Source organism: Mustelus asterias, chromosome 12, assembly GCF_964213995.1.
Source record: "Mustelus asterias chromosome 12, sMusAst1.hap1.1, whole genome shotgun sequence".
Lineage (NCBI taxonomy): Eukaryota > Metazoa > Chordata > Chondrichthyes > Carcharhiniformes > Triakidae > Mustelus > Mustelus asterias.
The window spans coordinates 76,780,381-76,798,045 of NC_135812.1; the positions used below are offsets into that span (position 1 = coordinate 76,780,381).

The window sequence follows — 17,665 nt, forward strand, 5'->3', positions numbered from 1 at the left end:
CGCACACACTCACTCCCCCCTCTCTCACACGCACACACTCACTCCCCCCTCTCTCACACGCACACACTCACTCCCCTCCTCTCACACTCACTCCCCTCTCTCTCACACGCACACACTCACTCCCCCCTCTCTCACACACACACACACTCACTCCCCTCCCTCTCACATGCACACACTCACTCCCCCCTCTCACACGCATACACTCACTCCCCCCTCTCTCACACGCACACACTCACTCCCCCCTCTCTCACACGCACACACTCACTCCCCCCTCTCTCACACGCACACACTCACTCCCCTCTCTCACATGCACATACTCACTCCCCCCTCTCTCACACGCACACACTCACTCCCCTCCCTCTCACACTCACTCCCCTCTCTCTCACACGCACACACTCACTCCCCTCTCTCTCACACTCACTCCCCTCTCTCTCACACGCACACACTCACTCCCCTCCCTCTCACACACACACACACTCCCCTCTCACACGCACACACTCACTCCCCCCTCTCTCACACGCACACACTCACTCCCCTCTCTCAGACGCACACACTCACTCCCCTCACTCCCAAACACTCACCCTCTCTCTTTTTAGACACACACATTCACCCATCTCTCTCACACACGCATTCATTCTCCCCCCCCCCCCCCCTCTCTCTCTTTCACACACTCATTCGCTCTCTCTCTCAGACCCACACACACAATAGTCTCCAGCCACAACTCCTCCTCGACCTGCAGCTCCACAACACAGGCCTCGCAGCCAGCGTCCCCTCAAAGTTGTCCCGTTCATGACTTCCCCCAGGCCCCACTCTCTGGTTCGCTGTCTGTCTGACCCCTGTCCCCACCTCACTGTCTGTCTGACCCCTGTCCCCACCTCACTATCTGTCTGACCCCTGTCCCCAGCTCACCGTCTGTCTGACCCCTGTCCCCAGCTCACTGTCTGTCTGACCCCTGTCCCCAGCTCACTGTCTGTCTGACCCCTGTCCCCAGCTCACTGTCTGTCTGACCCCTGTCCCCAGCTCACTGTCTGTCTGACCCTGTCCCCAGCTCACTGTCTGACCCCTGTCCCCACCTCACTGTCTGTCTGACCCCTGTCCCCAGCTCACTGTCTGACCCCTGTCCCAAGCTCACTGTCTGACCCCTCTCCCAGCTCACTGTCTGTCTGGCCCATTGCTCTCAGCTCACTGTCTGTCTGACCCTGTCCCCAGCTCACTGTCTGACCCCTGTCCCCAGCTCACTGTCTGTCTGCCCCTCTCCCAGCTCACTGTCTGTCTGCCCCTCTCCCAGCTCACTGTCTGACCCCTGTCCCAGCTCACTGTCTGTCTGGCCCATTGCTCTCAGCTCACTGTCTGTCTGACCCCTGTCCCAAGCTCACTGTCTGTCTGACCCCTGTCCCAAGCTCACTGTCTGTCTGACCCCAGCTCCCAGCCTGTCTGACCCCTTGCTCTCAGCTCACTGTCTGTCTGACCCCTGTCCCAGCTCACTGTCTGTCTGTCTGACCCCTGTCCCAGCTCACTGTCTGTCTGACCCCAGCTCACTGTCTGTCTGATGTCTGCTCCCAGCTCACTGTCTGTCTGACCCCAGCTCCCAGTCTGATGTCTGATCCCTGCTCCCAGCTCACTGTCTGTCTGACCCCAGCTCCCAGTCTGTCTGATGTCTGCTCCCAGCTCACTGTCTGTCTGACCCCCACTCCCTGACACATACTTTTCCCGGGTCCAAACCCTCTGCTGCTCATGTTTGGTATCCTCCAATCACAGATTGTTTTTCTCCCACATTTGCTGCTGATAGGCTCAGTAATGGGCCTAGCGACAGTAAACAGTTGGGTCAGCCAACCTGTGATTGGTGTAACTTCCCCTTGGACAATCTTCCATTACAACTTACCTGTTTGTCAGGCATTTTCCAAACCCTATCTGAGAGCCACACAAAGGGGCTTCGTGGGCTGGTTGGGTCCAGGAGCCTTACTTAGATCAAGCCGCCTGATTTAAAGTGTGGCCTTTCACAAACTGTGGTGTTAGAATCCATTTACACTGAGATCTCTAACATTATAACAAGAGGCAATTTTTTAAATTTAATTTTTTATTCCATCCAAAAACAAGCAAATTCAAATTGAATCCAATCAATGGACCCCACGAGAGGGACAAACAAGATCCAAACTGACAAGGCATTGCACCCCATCTTGGGCTGAATCTAATGATTCACAATGCAATGTCACTCTAATTACAATTAGTCACAATTCACTGAGATTTCTCCCCAGCTACGAGACGTTCAAACTCAATTTACTCTGAAATATCACTGTGTAATGTTAGAAGGTTGCACTGAGATTGCATTTTAATCGTGTAATTTATTATGCAAAATTAGGGATTGGGTAATATATAAAATTGGTTAAATTAGGGATTGGGTAATCCTGAACTGAGGATTGGTCAGGGGACAGAAAGCATAGTTGAAATAAACAGAACATTTGGCAGGCTGTAACTAGCGTGGTATTTGTAAGGATCAGTTCTTGGCTCTCAGATATTTACAAACTATACGGATGAACAAACCAAGTTTCCTGATGATACAAATTAGATGGGGAAAGTTAGTGCTGCAGGATGATGTGGAAAGGCTACAAAGAGATATAAACAAGTCAGATAAATGAGCAAAAACATGGCAGTTGGATTACCAAGCGATGAAGTGTGAAGTTATCTGCTTTGACAGGAAGGATAAAAAAGTAGACTTTCTTAAACATTGAGAGACTGGCAGTGTCAGTATCTGGAGGAACCTGGGTGTCTTTTTAAACATCACAAAGTTAACATTCAGATACAGCAAGCGATCATGAAAGCAAATGATAGATTAAGCTTTATTGCAATGGAATTATAGAGGGCATTGGTAAAACCACAGCTGGAGTACCGTGTACATTTACTCTTCTCACCCAAGGAAGATGTACTTGTTTTGGAGTGCAGCAAAGGTTCACTGGACTGACTCCTGGGAAGAGAGAGATTGAACAGACTAGGTCTATAGTTTCTAGAGTTTAGAAGGGTGAAAAGTGATCACATTGTCGAACCACTTAAGAGTTTCAGGGTAAATGCTGGAAGGATGTTTATCTTGGCTAGCATGCCTACAACATGGGATTATAGCCTCAGGATAAGAAGTTTGCCATTTAGGACTGAGCTAAGAAATTTCTTGACACAATGGTTGTGGATCTTTGGAATTTTCTACCCAAAAGGACTGTTGATGCTCATTCGATGAGTATATTTAAGTCAGAGATCAATAGGTTTTTGGGCACTAAGGAAATTAAGGAATATGGGGATAGTGTGGGAGGTGGAATTGAGGTATATTAGCCAGGATCTTATTGAATCATGAAGCAGGCTCAAAGGACCAAATGGCCTCTTCCTGATCCCATTTCTTGTGTTTGTAAAATCTTGATTCACACTGAAAACTCTTCAACTATAATGTTAAAATTTGATTCACCAAGATTATTGTGTAATATTAGGGATTGCAAGTCTAAAGTGGCAGGGGAGAGAGAGAGCCTGAGAGTGTAAAGTGGTGGGAGAAGGAGAGACAGACCTCAGGTGTGTAAAGTAGTGCGAGAGAGAGAAGTGAGTATTGAAAAGTATGATCCAAGTCTGTTAAGAGCAGTGGAATGAATTCAGTATACAAGGAACAGCAGTGGGATAAATTGGGAAATATTTAATTTGATCTACCGAGAACTTATATTAGATCACATAAGTCATTTAAAAATAACTAAAAATAAGTTAATTAGAGACATAAACTTTAAATGAAACAAGGTTAGATAGGATTGGCAGTGCAGATGGTGTGCAATAATCACAGTAAGTGGGAGTCTGTGGAGAGCATTAGGATCCTGTTCATTTGCAACTGCAGTCATTCAGTCAGCTTTGAGCTGCTGTCCAAGGTGCTGAAACCGCAGTGTAGCGGGGAGGGGTAGGGGTGGGACAGGGACAGTTACCTGGACACCTTGATCCAGGAGGCAGTGACTATCCTTTGGTTAGGTACTGATACAGGTCTTGTTAGTGGTCAGAGGCAGGAGGATGTGACTGCAAGTCAGCAAGTAAGGGGACCCCCAGATTTGGTGCTGAGGAAGCCTCAACCTTTGCCCTTATCCGAACAAGGTTCTCTTTGCGGGCGTGGATGAGTAAACTGACCACAGCAGCAGAGCCTAGGGAACCATTCGAGTGACTGGAGTGAAGGTAAATCTCATGAGGCACATTCAGACCAACATCTTCTTATGAAGGGAGAGAAAGAGAAGATGGCAGTGATAGGGGATGGGGTATTTAGGAAGATAGATATACAGATCTTTCTGAGGTTTTATGCATTACATCCTGCAATTATTTTTTTGGCACGAGTCAGGGATTTGTTTCGCATTCACGCACTCATTGTAACCTATTTGGGGACTTTTGGTAGTTTAGAGGGAAAAGTTGTAATTATCAGAGTAGATAAAGGGAATCAGTGGGTGTAGTATACTTGGATTTGCAAATCAAAACAGATGTCACACAGGTTATTACCCAAAACTAGGTCTCATAGGATTGGGGGAAATACATTGGTGGAATGAGGATTGGCTAATGGACATAAAATAGAGAGTAGGAATAAATGATACTTTTTGGGATGACAGGGTGTAACTGATGGAGTGCTGCAAGGATCAGCTCTTGGGACTCAGTTACTTCAAATCAGTATCAATGACTTATATAAATGTACCAGTGCAATGCATCCAAGTTGGCTGAAGTTATAAAGTTAGTTGGGAATGTAAGCTGTGAGGAGGATGCAAAGTGGTAGCAAAGGGAAATAGACAGGTTGAATGAGTGGGCAAGAAGATGGCAGATGTGGTGAAATGTGAAGTTATCGAGTTTGGTAGGAAAAATTAAAAATAATGTTTTTAACATGGTAAGACTGGGAAATGCTTGTATGAAGAGGAACCTGGGTGCCCTTGTATTACCATGTGGATACAGTAAGCAATAAGACGACAAATGTTATGTTAGCAAAGGAATTGAAGTACAAGAGTAAAGACTTACTACAATTATACAAGGCTTTGGTAAGACCATATTTGGAGCATCATGTTTAGATTTGGTCTGTTATACCTAAGGAAGAATGCACTTGCCCAAGAGGAAATGCAATAAACATTCACTGGATTAATGCATTGGATACTAGCGTCATCCTATGAGACACGATTGAGTAGAATGGGGCTATATAGCTTACTGTTTCGAAGAGTGAGAGGTGATCTCAGAGAAACATCTAAAATTCTTCAGGGGTTTGACAGGACAGATGTTGAGAGACCGTTTCCCCTGGCTGGGGAATCTAGAACATGTGGTCACAGAATAAAGAGTTAGCCAATTAAGACTGAAATGAGAAATGTGAATCTTTAGAATTCTTTACCTCAGAGCTATAAATGCTTAGTCATTGAAAATATTCAAGATATTTTGATCAAAGATCAATGAAAGTTTGGATTTTGAGGAAACTAAGACATATAGGTATAGTGCACAAAGAGGGAGTTGAGACATGGCCAGGGACCAGTGTCTGTGTGGAGTTTGCACTTTCTCCCCGTGTCTGTGTGGGTTTCCTCCAGGGCTCTGGTTTCCTCCCACAGTCCAAAGATATGTGGGTTAGATTGATTGTCCGTGTTAAATTGACCCCCAGTGTCAGGGGGACTAGCAGGGTAAATGAGGGTCATGGGAATAGGGCCAGGGTGGGATTGTGGTCGGTACAGACTCAATGGGCCGAATGGCCTCCTTCTGTACTGTAGGGATTATATATCAGCCAAGATTGTATTGAATGGCAGAGCAGTCGCAAAGGGTCAAATGGCTTATTGCAGTTCCTATTTCTCATGTTCTTAGTCGTGTCCCATCCAGAAGACAGGAAGAAAAATGTCAGCCTGGCTACTTCATTAAATTATTTTATTTTTAAAATGGATAAAGGCTTTACTTTGATTTGTCTGACTAACCATGACTTACACCAGTAGAATTTCTAATCTTCAGAAAATCAGCAGGGACCTCATTATCTTTAAAAAGCCGCTAATGCCTCCAGTGACTGCAAAAGATCAAATTCCAAAGAAATGCATCAACACCCTTTATATTTCTAACACAAAGCTGGCCAAGGCGATGGTATGCCTGCAATGGCAAAGGGAACCCTGACTCCTCTATTAAACCTCTCAAGATTCCAAACCCGGACAAATACATCCTTTGTCCAAAACTCCATGAGCGGATATGGGAGGTATGTCACATGAACTCCCTCAAGCTGCTAGAACCTGTAATATAGCTGTGTGATATTGAACCCAGGCAGTCTACCATTTTATCCAACAGGTAGCAATAGAAAGAACTCTGTCCAGGTAGTGTGAGAGGAGAAAGCAGGGCTGTTTAAATTAAACTCCCTCCTGTCCATAACAGTTCTCTCTCATTGTGTAATGTTAGAACTCAATTCACTCAGAGATCTGTGCAACTGAGTGATGTTGGATCTGTGCTCAGGAGTCCCTGAGATTGGATATTATCATGTCAGAGAACGATCCCCCAGTCATCCCAAACTACTCCCAGGATGAATATATGTTTGAGCCTGAGTGTTAGGGGTACTGACAGCACCAAGAGACACAACATAATACCTCATGCCAGCCCCACTTCATGTTTGACCATAGGTAACAGACTGTGTTTGTGCTTTCCCATCAGCAAATAGTCTATGGTGTTAATGATCTCATGGACAAGTGTACAGTTCCAGGTACTTCTGACTGCACTGGCAACATCCCGGTGTCAACTCAGTGACATTGACCTTAGTGATGACTCAGCACTTGAATCCCCTCAGAGGGACTCAGTGGGGCAGCTCGGTTCTGCAATAGTCCGTTCTATGGAAACAGTTTGAAATATTTTGCTGTGTATAAATGTAAGGATTATATTTGTTTGGAAATGTTGCCACAGCTCGAGGTACAGGCAGTCCTTGGCCAAGCTTTGCAGCTGCGACAACTCAATTGATATCAGGAGAAGCTGAATACATGTGACAAACACTGGAAATTTTAGCAGATTTGAAAACCCCCAAAATGGATGTTTCATTTTGACAGAAATAGATCTCATCTCCCAAGAGAGCTCTGAATTCAGTGCTTTTCTTCGTTCTATTCTCGATTTAATTCACATTCTTTTGCCCCTAGCACTTTCTGCTCACTCACCTGAGACCCGCTTGGTTGTCATGACATCTTTTTCCCATGTAGGATTATGGCTGAATAGCCCAGATGTTGGGGACTGGAAGAGTGAGATTGGGAAAAAATGTCATTTCAACCCAGATGGCTATCAGTAATCAAGATGTACTCTGATCGGAGAGAGAGAGAGAGGGAAAAGACTGAAAAGTAATTGAACGGATATGGGGATCACTGAATGAAAGAAAGGTTTTCACTCCTGGAGTTTAATTCTTTAAATTTTACTGAATCTATACCTCAGATTCGAGGCTGGAAAACCTTGCGCACGATTTTCTCAAATGAGAGCAACTGATTCCTGCTCTTGCTGCCTCCAGCTCCTGGCTTCCCCTGGCTGTCATCCCATGGTGGGTCACTCTACTCCTGCCAGCTCTGGGTTCCCTCACAGGACTACCTAGGGGTGGAGTCCTTTTTTCCAAGTACTTCATCACAATGTCTCTCTCGCAGGATTGGTGCCCGGACCCAATCAACCAATTGAAGCGCTGGGAGCCCACTCGACGATGCCAGACGTACATGGAGGGACCAGGACAAGGATGTAACCATGAGTGTTGGTGCAGCTCTTTGGAGGCATGTCTCAGAGCAGCTGAGTTTTGTAGGCACGCCTCTTTGTACGAGGGAAGCCTAGTGGATTGAGAATACTTGCGCCCACTTGGTGAGTTGGAGTACAAGTGCATCTTGTTGTGGCCAAGGAATCCTTCTCTTTGATTGCAGGACTGCCTGACAGTCTCCCCTGTTGGTTCCAGGATCTCACTGTTTAGACTGGAGAATAAGTCAGCAATTTCTCCTCGTGGTCTCAGCTTTTCCAAGTTTCCTGATCTGTCTTCGAACCTCGAGTGTTCCTCCAGTTCTCTAGTAGCTTTGACGTATGAAGATCGTCTGCTCACTGAAGTTAATTCCTCTGGTTGTGGCCCAGAGTAAAGTCTGATACAGGAACTGCAGTTGGTCTGGTAGGGATATGACACTGGAGAAAACAGATTTCCAACTGGCCACTTCTCATTCAATCCAGTGCTAGATTTCACTACAGGCACTGTCCTTGTCCCACTCCGAGGACCAACATTTCCTGTAGAGCAATTGGCCAGTTTCCTACAAGGCAGGGACAGTCTTCTTGCAAAATATTTTCTGTTGTATATATCCTGGTAATGTAATGCATTATTGTTGATAAATGGAATATAAGGAGATTTTAAATCATTCCGCACATCATTTCCCCTGGTCTGTCTGGAATGTAGAGGGAACTCAGTTGGTGGAAAGGGATGAGGGTTTTGCATCACAGTTACAGGTTTTGAAGCCAGGTATTTGCCATCTGGTCTGCCCTTGTATTTAATTATTGGCCGATCTGGCCAACCCATCTCATGTTCTGAAGCCAGGGATGGAGATAAGGTTGCTGGAAGGCAGCGAAGCTGGTGTCTGCTAGGGATATAGGGAACAGGGAGCTGTTTGCTGTCCATGGCCTGTGATCCGTCAAGCTGCTGAGGAGGTGTTTTGGGGAATCTGTTTGAGAGGTTTTCGCCCGTGCGTGTCCAGTGCTCTATTGTCTTTGTTGCGTTCTCCAAGGAAGTTTCCACGTTTGTGGATGAGACCAAATCTTTGGCTGCCTGCAACATCTTCAACATGTTGGCTTGAGAAAAGCTCGAGGAGACAATGGGAGAGGCCACGTGAAGTGGGCTGGAGACTTCCTGTACACCGCTGAAACAACTGTATATTCCCTGAAAAAGGAGGGAGTAAAACAGATAGCCGTGTTAGAATTCTTTACACCTTTGAATGACTCGACAATTGAAACCCTTTCACCCCAACCAACCATTCAACTGAAAGATCATTTCTCCAAGCACAATTTGATTTACTTTTGCATGCAAGGATCAGAAACTTTGAATTTGTCAAAGTGAGATATTTCAGTTCTGGAGAATCTTTATACCTAACACCTGCTCCCCTGGCAGTAAATCTCCATCTCCACTATCCCCATCAAATATTCCCAGGAAAGGTACAGCGCGGGGTTAGATAGAGTAAAGCTCCCTCTACACTGTCCCCATCAAGCATTCCCAGAGCAGGTACAGCACGGGGTTAGATAGAGTAAAGCTCCCTCTACACTGTCCCCATTAGATACTCCTAAGACAGGTACAGCATGGATTAGATACAGACTAAAGCTCCCTCTACACTGTCCTCATCAAACAACACCCAGGGCAGGTACAGCATGGGGTTAGATACAACGTAAGCTCCCTCTAAACTGTCCCAAACATTCTGATGGCAACAAAATCATGATTCTTTTTTCAAGGGATGTGGGTTTCGCTGGCTAGGCCAGCATTCATTTCCCATCCCTAACTGCCCTAAGAAGGTGGTGATGAGTGGCCTTTTTGAACTGCTGCAGTCCATGTGGTGTAGGCCAATGCTGTTATGGAGAAGTGCCAGGATTTTGACCTGGTGACAGTGAAGGAATGGCGATATATTTGTACGTCACGATGGTGAATACCTTGGAGGGTAAATTCGGGGTGGTATTCCCATGTGTCTGCTGACCTTGTACTTCTAGGTGGTAGTGGTCAAGAGTTTGGAAGGAACTGTCTAAGGAACCTTGCTGAGCTCTTGCAGTGCATCTTGTAGATTATACACGCTGCTGCCACTGTGCATTGGTGATGGAAACAGTGAATGATTGTGGATGGGGTGTCATTCAAGTGGGTTGCTTTGTCCTAGATGGTGTTGAGCTTCTTGACTGCTGCTGGAGCTGCACTCATCGAGGCAAGTGGAGAGTATTCCATCACATCCTAACTTGTGCCTTGCAGTCTCTCTAAGACTTGAAGGGATACAACGTCCTAAAACTCTCAACTCATCTTTAATTCACAGGATTAAACCTGACCATGCACCCCTTACTGACTGTGCAGTTTGAAAGACTTGCCTCTATAAATGATATGGATGGGGTCCAATTGCAATATTTACAAATTTGCTGATGTCACCAAACTGAATGGGAACATAAGTTGTAAAGGGATGCAAGGAGGCTTTGAGAAGACTTGACAAGCTAAGTGAATGAGCTAGAACATGGCGCCAACATGCAGTTAGGAAAGCAAATGTAATGTTGGCCTTCATCACGAGGGAATTTGAATCCGGGGATAAGGATGTTTTGTTGCAGTTATATAGAGCTTTGGTGAGACCTCACCTAGAATATTGTACAGTTTTTGTCCCTTTATCTAAGAGGGGATATACTTGTCATAGAACCTCTGCAACAGAGGTTCATCAGACTAATCTCTGGGATGGCAGGTCTGTTTTACTTACAGAGAGATTGAGTAGACTGGATCTGTATTCCCTAGAGTTTCAAAGAGTAACCTCATTGATACCTTTGAAATTCTAACAGGGCGTGACAGGCTGGATGTCAATAAGATGTTTCCGCTGACTGGTGAGATTAGAATCATGGAACATAATCTCAGGATAAGGGGTAAGCCATTTAAGACTGAGATGAGGAGGAATTTCTTCATTCAGAGGGTGGTGAATCTTTTAGAATTCTCTACCCCAGAGGGCTGTGGAAGCTTAATCATTGAGCATGTTGAACAGAAATCGATAGACACTGATAACACCAAGGGATGTGGAAATAAGTGTGGGAAATGGCATTGATGTGGATGATAAACCATGATTGAATTCAATGGCGGAGTAGGTTAAGTGGGTTGAAAGGCCTACTCCTGTTCCTATATTCCTGGAATGTAACAATGTAGGAGGTTTTGCAGTCCCTCAAGCTCTCATTGCAACTCAAAAGCAGTGAATTCAACTCTACTGACAAGCCCCCTGATGTGCTGGGGGTTCCTAGTAATTCCCTCATCAGATTAAAGCAAAGGCGACATAAGTAGGCTTTAGGACCCAGCAGTCAGCGTTGCAGCTGCACTTCATTTCCTGCTTTATTACGCAGCCCCAGGACCCACCAGGAATGGAGGGAGGGGGTTCCCAAACCGGGGCAGGTCCCGCACTGTGGAGGTCCTCCACTGGGGTGGCCTGTATTTGGAGGCTATTTGGTGTCCTTCATTGGGGGTGCTCATTGTGGGGAGAATCTTGTATTTGAGGATCCTTTACTGGGAGAGGTGGTCCTATATTTTGGGGACATTTGGAGGGTCCCGATAGAGGATTGGCCTGTATTGGGAGTGCCCTGCATTTCCAGGGTTTTACTGTTTTGTTTTGTAAACTGGATCCCTAGAGTTTAATACAGAATCAAATTGCTGGGCATTTAGAAAATTATGAACAATTAGGGTGAATAGAGGTTTCTAAAGGACCTGCTGTGCTCAACTAGCCTTCTAGCATTATTTAAAAAAAAGCCCAGGGTGATAGCAAATATGTGTTTCTGGTCACCACACTACCAGAGGGAGGTGGAGGCTTTGGAGAGGGTACAGAAAAAGTTTACCAGGATGGTGTCTGGTTCAGAGGGTACTAGCTATGAGAAGAGATTGGACAAGCTTGGTTTGTTTTCAGTTGAACATCAGGGGCTGAGTGATGACCTGATAGAAGTTTACAAAATTATGAGGGGCATGGATAGAATGGATAGGCAGAGTTTTTTTCCCAGGGTGGAAATGTCAATTACTAGGGGACATAGGTTTAAAGTAAAAGATGTGAGAGGCACGTTTTTTTTACACAAAGGGAGTTTTTAGGTTTTCAAGTTGGTGTCCAGATCACCAACAACTTGTCCTGGTCCCCCCCATGCCGATACTATAGTTAAGAAAGCCCACCAACGCCTCTACTCCCTCAGAAGATAAAGGAAATTTGGCATGTCAGCTACGACTGTCACCAATTTTTACAGATGCACCATAGAAAGCATTCTTTCTGGTTGTATCACAGCTTGGTATGGCTCCCGCTCTGCCCAAGACCGCAAGGAACTACAAAAGGTCGTGAATGTAGCCCAATCCATCACACAAACAAAATCCATTGACTCTGTCTATATTTCCCGCTGCCTCGGCAAAGCAGCCAGCATAATTAAGGACCCCACGCACCCCGGACATTCTCTCTTTCACCTTCTTCCATCGGGAAAAAGATACAAAAGTTTGAGGTCACGTACCAACCGACTCAAGAACAGCTTCTTCCCTGCTGCTGTCAGACTTTTGAATGGACCTACGTTGCATTAAGTTGATCTTTCTCTACACCCCAGCTATAATTGTAACACTACATTCTGCACTCTCTTGTTTCTTTCTCTATGAATGGTATGTTTTGTCTGTATAGCGCACAAGGAACAATACTTTTCACTGTATGTTAATACATGTGACAATAATAAAACAAATCAAATCAAATTAAGTGCCTGGAATGCATTGCTAGAGGAGGTGGTGAAAGCAGATACAATGGCAACGTTTAAGAGGCATCTTGGCAGATATATGTATCGGTAGGGAATAGAGGGATAGGGCACGCAAAGAGGCAAGAGGTTTTTAGTTTAGAAAGGCATCATGTGTTGCCACAGGCTTGATGGGCCGAAGGGCCTGTTCCTGTGCTGTACTGTTCTTTGTGACTGATTTTGAAAGTATTTGATAAAATCTCACAGAGTTGAGCAGATAATGAAAGGCAAAGTTCAGAGGAGTGAGAGATGGTGGCATCTGGGGGTCAAGTTGAATGCAAGACAGCAAGTTTCTGCTGAGTGGCCATTCACAGAAGTCTGCATTGGGTCTGCATTTATTATTTCACCAACAACAACTTACATTGAGGCACCATCTTTAACATAGGGTAGGCCCTGAGACTTCAACAGAAGCACAGGAAAACACAAAGCTTACTCAGTTGAAGGAGGAGGGGTAGGAACAGGAGTAGGCCATTCAGCCCATCGAGCCTGTCCTGCCATTGTGTGAGATCATGGTTGAGCTGCGGCCTAACTCCACAGATGCCTAACACCTGCCTTTGGCCAATATCCCTTACTACCTTTGCTGAACAAAACATTTATCTATCTCAGATTTAAAGATAGCCACTGATCTAACATCAAGTGCCATTTGTGGAAGAGAGTTCAAAACCTCTACCACCCTTTCTGTGTAGAAGTGCTTCCTAACATCTCTCCTGAACGGTGAATAAAGCTTGGTCAGAAGTGTAGGTGAAAGAGAGGCCGAGTGGTTTAGGGTGGAAATTCCAGAGCTTGGGCCTTAAATGGTTGAAAGCCCTGTCATCAAAGGTGGAGTGAAGGATGAGCTGAACGTTCAAAAAGCCTAAATCAGAGGATTGGGGATTCTAATTACTGTACTGAAGACAGTTCATTTGTCTATTGGTATATAAATGTGATATTGTCCAGTGAGTGGTGAAAGGGAACCTACTGGACCCCTGGCTTCCATTTTCCCAGATTCAGGGTAGGTAGGCAGATTCTGTGCTGTAACTGTGGAAATTCTGCTTCTGGACATGGTCAACAATATGAAACTCAAGGAGACCGTCTGGCAGAAAACTTCACAAACATCGATAAGGGCTTTCGAAATCTAATGAAATCCTATGTTTTGTATTTCAAAGAACAAACAAAAGAACAGTACAGCACAGGAACAGGCCCTTCGGCCCACCAAGCCTGCGCTGATCACATTGTCCTACCCAGACCAATCGTCTGTATCCCTCTATTCCCCGCCTGTTCATGTGTCTATCCAGATAAGTCTTAAATGTCGCTAACGTGTCTGCCTCAACCACCTCACTTGGCAGTGCATTCCAGGCCCCTACCACCCTCTGTGTAAAAAAACTTGCCCCGCACATCTCCACTGAACCTTTCCCCCCTAATCTTGAACTTATGCCCCCTTGTAATTGTCATTTCTACCCTGGGAAAAAGCTTCCAACTGTTCACCCTATCTGTGCCCCTCATAATTTTATAAACTTCTATCAGGTCGCCCCTCAACCTCTCTCTTTCCAGGGAGAACAATCCCAGTTTATTCAATCTCTCCTCATAGCTAATACCCTCCATACCAGGCAACAACCTGGTAAACCTTTTCTGTGCTCCCTCCAAAGCCTTCACATCTCGTGGTATAGAATGCTAAAGTTAAAAAGTTTGTGGCACATGTGCCCCAGTTGGAGATTGAGAATCCTGATAAACTATATTGAAGCTCATGCAAGATGGCACAGTGGCAGAGAGAAAAAATAATAAGATGTTTGGATGCATTAAAAGCCAAAGCTCAGTTGAAATAATGCAGCAATCCTGTTACTTAATAAATCATTGGTTTTTCCTTCACTTGGAATACTGTGCACAATTCTGACCACCACTATACGGGAAGGATACTGCAGTTAAACTGATTTACAAGGGACATCTCCCGATGACCAAAGTAAACTCTTTTGACAGTGGACCTCAGGGTTACGTTGATCACATCGGCTTCAGAATCATTCCAGCAATCCACTAATGAAATCAGCCTGAATGGCTTAAGCATTGAGTGGAGCAGTAACACACTGGGAGACTGGTTAATGTGAGTCCGCGAGCAGTGATCCATCCTCCCATTAATTGTATATCTTATCTACTCGTACTCTGCCCCTTACCCACTCTACACCCACCCCTTACCCACTCTACACCCACCCCTTACCCACTCTGCCCCCCGACGCACTCACCCATTCCGCCCCATGTACCTTACCCACTCTGCACTCGTCTCTTACCCAGTCTTCCCTGCCCCACTCTGCCCCCTGATCCACTTACCCATTCTGTCCCTTACCCACTTTGCCCCATGTATCTTACCCACCCACCCCATGTACTTTACCCACTCCGCCTCATGCACCTTACCCACTCAGCCCCATGTATCTTACCCTGCTGATTGCCAGTAGAAAATCTGTTTTGCTGGATTTCTTTACGTGATGTCTCAGCTTCCAGTACACCAAATGCTCCCAGGCGAAGACCAGCAGACTGAGGCCCATGGCCACCAGGAGCATGTAGAAGACACCAGCCATGTTATCAATATCCAGTTTACTGCTCATCGCCTCATTCTTCTCATTCTCACAGATTCCTGTCAGCCAGACAGTGTGGAGCTTGTGTGTGTCTCCTGCAGAAAAAGGAATAGAGGAAAGGTTTTACCGATTAGTCTGGGTGGAATATTAAAGGGTATGGGGTGTGAGGTGGGGGGGGGGGGGGGGGGGGTGGTGGTAGTGGGATTCGACTGGGTGGAATATTAAAGGGTATGGGGTGTGAGGGGGGGGTAGTGGGATTCGACTGGGTGGAATATTAAAGGGTATGGGGTGTGAGGGGGAGAGTGGGATTAGAATATAAGACATACGTACATGAGAACTGGGAACAGGAGTAAGCTATTCAGCTCCTCAAGCCTGCTCCGCCATTCAATACGATCATGGCTGATCTTATCTCTGCCTCATCTCCACCTTCCTGCCCGCTCTCCATTACCTTTTATCCTGCTAATTAAAAACCTATTTATCTCCTTCTTAAATTTGTTTAGTGTTCCAACATCTACTGCACTGTGGGGTAGAGAATTCTATAGATTCACGACCCTTTGAGCGATGTAATTCCTCCTCATTTCTGTTTTAAATCTGCCACCCCTTAGCCTAAAACTATGGCATCTTGTTCTAGAATATCCAACAAGGGAAAACATACAATCAACATCTACCCTGTCAATCCCCTTTAGCACCTTATATACCTCAATTAGATTTCCTCTCATTCTTCTAAACTCCAGTGAGTATAGGCCCAAACTACTCAATCTCTCCTCATAAGATAAGTCCTTCATATCTGGAAACAACCTAGAAATCTGCTCTGAATCACTTCTAATGCATTTACACTCTTCCTCAAGTAAGGAGAGCAAAATTATGCACAGAGCTCCAGCTGTTGTCTCGCCAATGCCCTGTACAGTTGCAACAGCACTTCCCTGCTTTTATACTCTAGTCCATTATCAATGAATGCCAAAATTCCATTTGCCTTCCTTATTACCTGCTGCACCTGCACACTAACATCCTGTGATTCAAGGACAAGGACACCCAGATCCCTCTGCATTGAAGCATTTCAAAGTTTCTCTCCATTTAGATAATAAGTTGTCTTTTTATTCTTTTGAGCAAAAAGGATAACCTCACACGTATCCGCATCAAATTCCATCTGCCAAATTTTGGCCCACTCACCTAACCTATCTACATCTATTTGTAAATTTCTTATTTCCTCATCGCAACTTGATTTCACACCTACTTGAGTATCATCTGCAAATTTGGCTACAGTACATTCTATCCCTGGATCCAAGTTATTAATACAGATTGCAAATGGGGCCTGAGGACTGAACCCTCTGGTACACCACTAGTACAGCTTGCCAAAGACACATTTATCCCCATTCTCTGCTTTCTGTTGCTTAGCCAATTCTCTATCCAAATTAATATATTACCCCAACCCTGTGGGATCTTACCTCGTGTCTTAACCTTTTGTGCGGCACCTTATCAAATGCATTCTGAAAGTCCAGATACACTGCGGCTACAGGACCCCCATTATGCATCTTGCTTGTTACAGCTTCAAAGCAAATTAGTCAAACAGGATTTACCTTTCATAAAACCATGCTGACACTGATGGATTGTGTTTTGACTTTCCAAATGTCCCATTATCACTTTCTTAGTGACAGATTATTCCAACAATTTTCCAATGACAGACGTTAAACTAACTGGTCTATAGTTTCCTACTTTTTGTCTTTCCTCCTTTTTGAACAGGGATGTTACAATAGTCTTTTTCCAATTCACTGGAACCTCTCCAGAATCCAGGGAATTTTAAAATATTATAACCAATGGATCCACTATCTCAGCTGCCACTTCCTTTAAGACCCTAGGATGTAGGCCATCAGGTCCTGGGGACTTGTCTGCCTTTAATCCCAATAGCTTGCTTAGTACCTTTCCCCTAGTGATGGTGATTGTTTCAAGTTCCTCCTTTTCAACAACCTCTATCACTATTGGGATGGTTCTCGTGTCCTCTGCCGTGAAAACCCAGGCAAACTATTGATTGTGTCTCTGCCATTTCTGTGTTCCCTATTATTAACTCGCCAATCTTGTCCTCTAAGGGACTAATGTTGACCTTGGCTTCTCCCTTCTTTTTTATATGCTTATCAAAACCTTTGCTATCTGTTTTTATATTTTACACTAGATTTCTTTCATAATTTCTCATTGCTCTTTTTATTACTTTTTTAGTAACCCCTCGTTGATCTTTAAATGTTTCCCAATCTTCCAGCCTGCCATTGACCTTTGCAACACGGTATGCCTTCGTTATTGCCTTTATGTTATCTTTAACCTCCTTACTTAGCCATGGATGCATTTCCCTCTTTTACAATCTTCCTTCCTTTCTGGAATATATTGTTATTGGGAGGAATTTAATATCTCCTTAAATGTCTACCACTGTTCATCAACTGTCTTATCTTTTAAACTTCTTGCCCAGCCCACGAGGGCCAATGTAATTTCCTTGATTTAACTAATGTGGGACTCAAGTTTATTGCCCTCAAACTGAATTTGAAATTCAAGTTGCAATGATCACCCTTCCCTAGAGGATCCGTTACTACAAGATCATTCATTAATACCATGTCACTACACAATACTAAATCCAAAATAGCTGGCTCCCTGCTTAGTTCAACAACATATTGTTCCAAGAAACAATCTGTAATACA

At 44.9% G+C, this 17,665-nt stretch overlaps 1 protein-coding gene across 1 annotated transcript in view; it reads right to left on the reverse strand.

Annotated features, from left to right (window-relative positions):
- Positions 1-2,576: 2,576 nt before the first annotated feature.
- Positions 2,577-17,665, reverse strand: part of LOC144502044 (glutamate receptor ionotropic, NMDA 2C-like) — an 80,047-nt gene continuing 64,958 nt past the window's right edge. Inside the window, exons 11-13 of the mRNA XM_078226055.1 lie at positions 14,847-15,079; positions 7,400-8,863; positions 2,577-2,603 (exon numbers count right to left, since the gene is read on the reverse strand). Of these exons, the coding sequence (XP_078082181.1) occupies positions 2,577-2,603; positions 7,400-8,863; positions 14,847-15,079 (1,724 nt within the window). The remainder of the gene's footprint in view (positions 2,604-7,399; positions 8,864-14,846; positions 15,080-17,665) is intronic.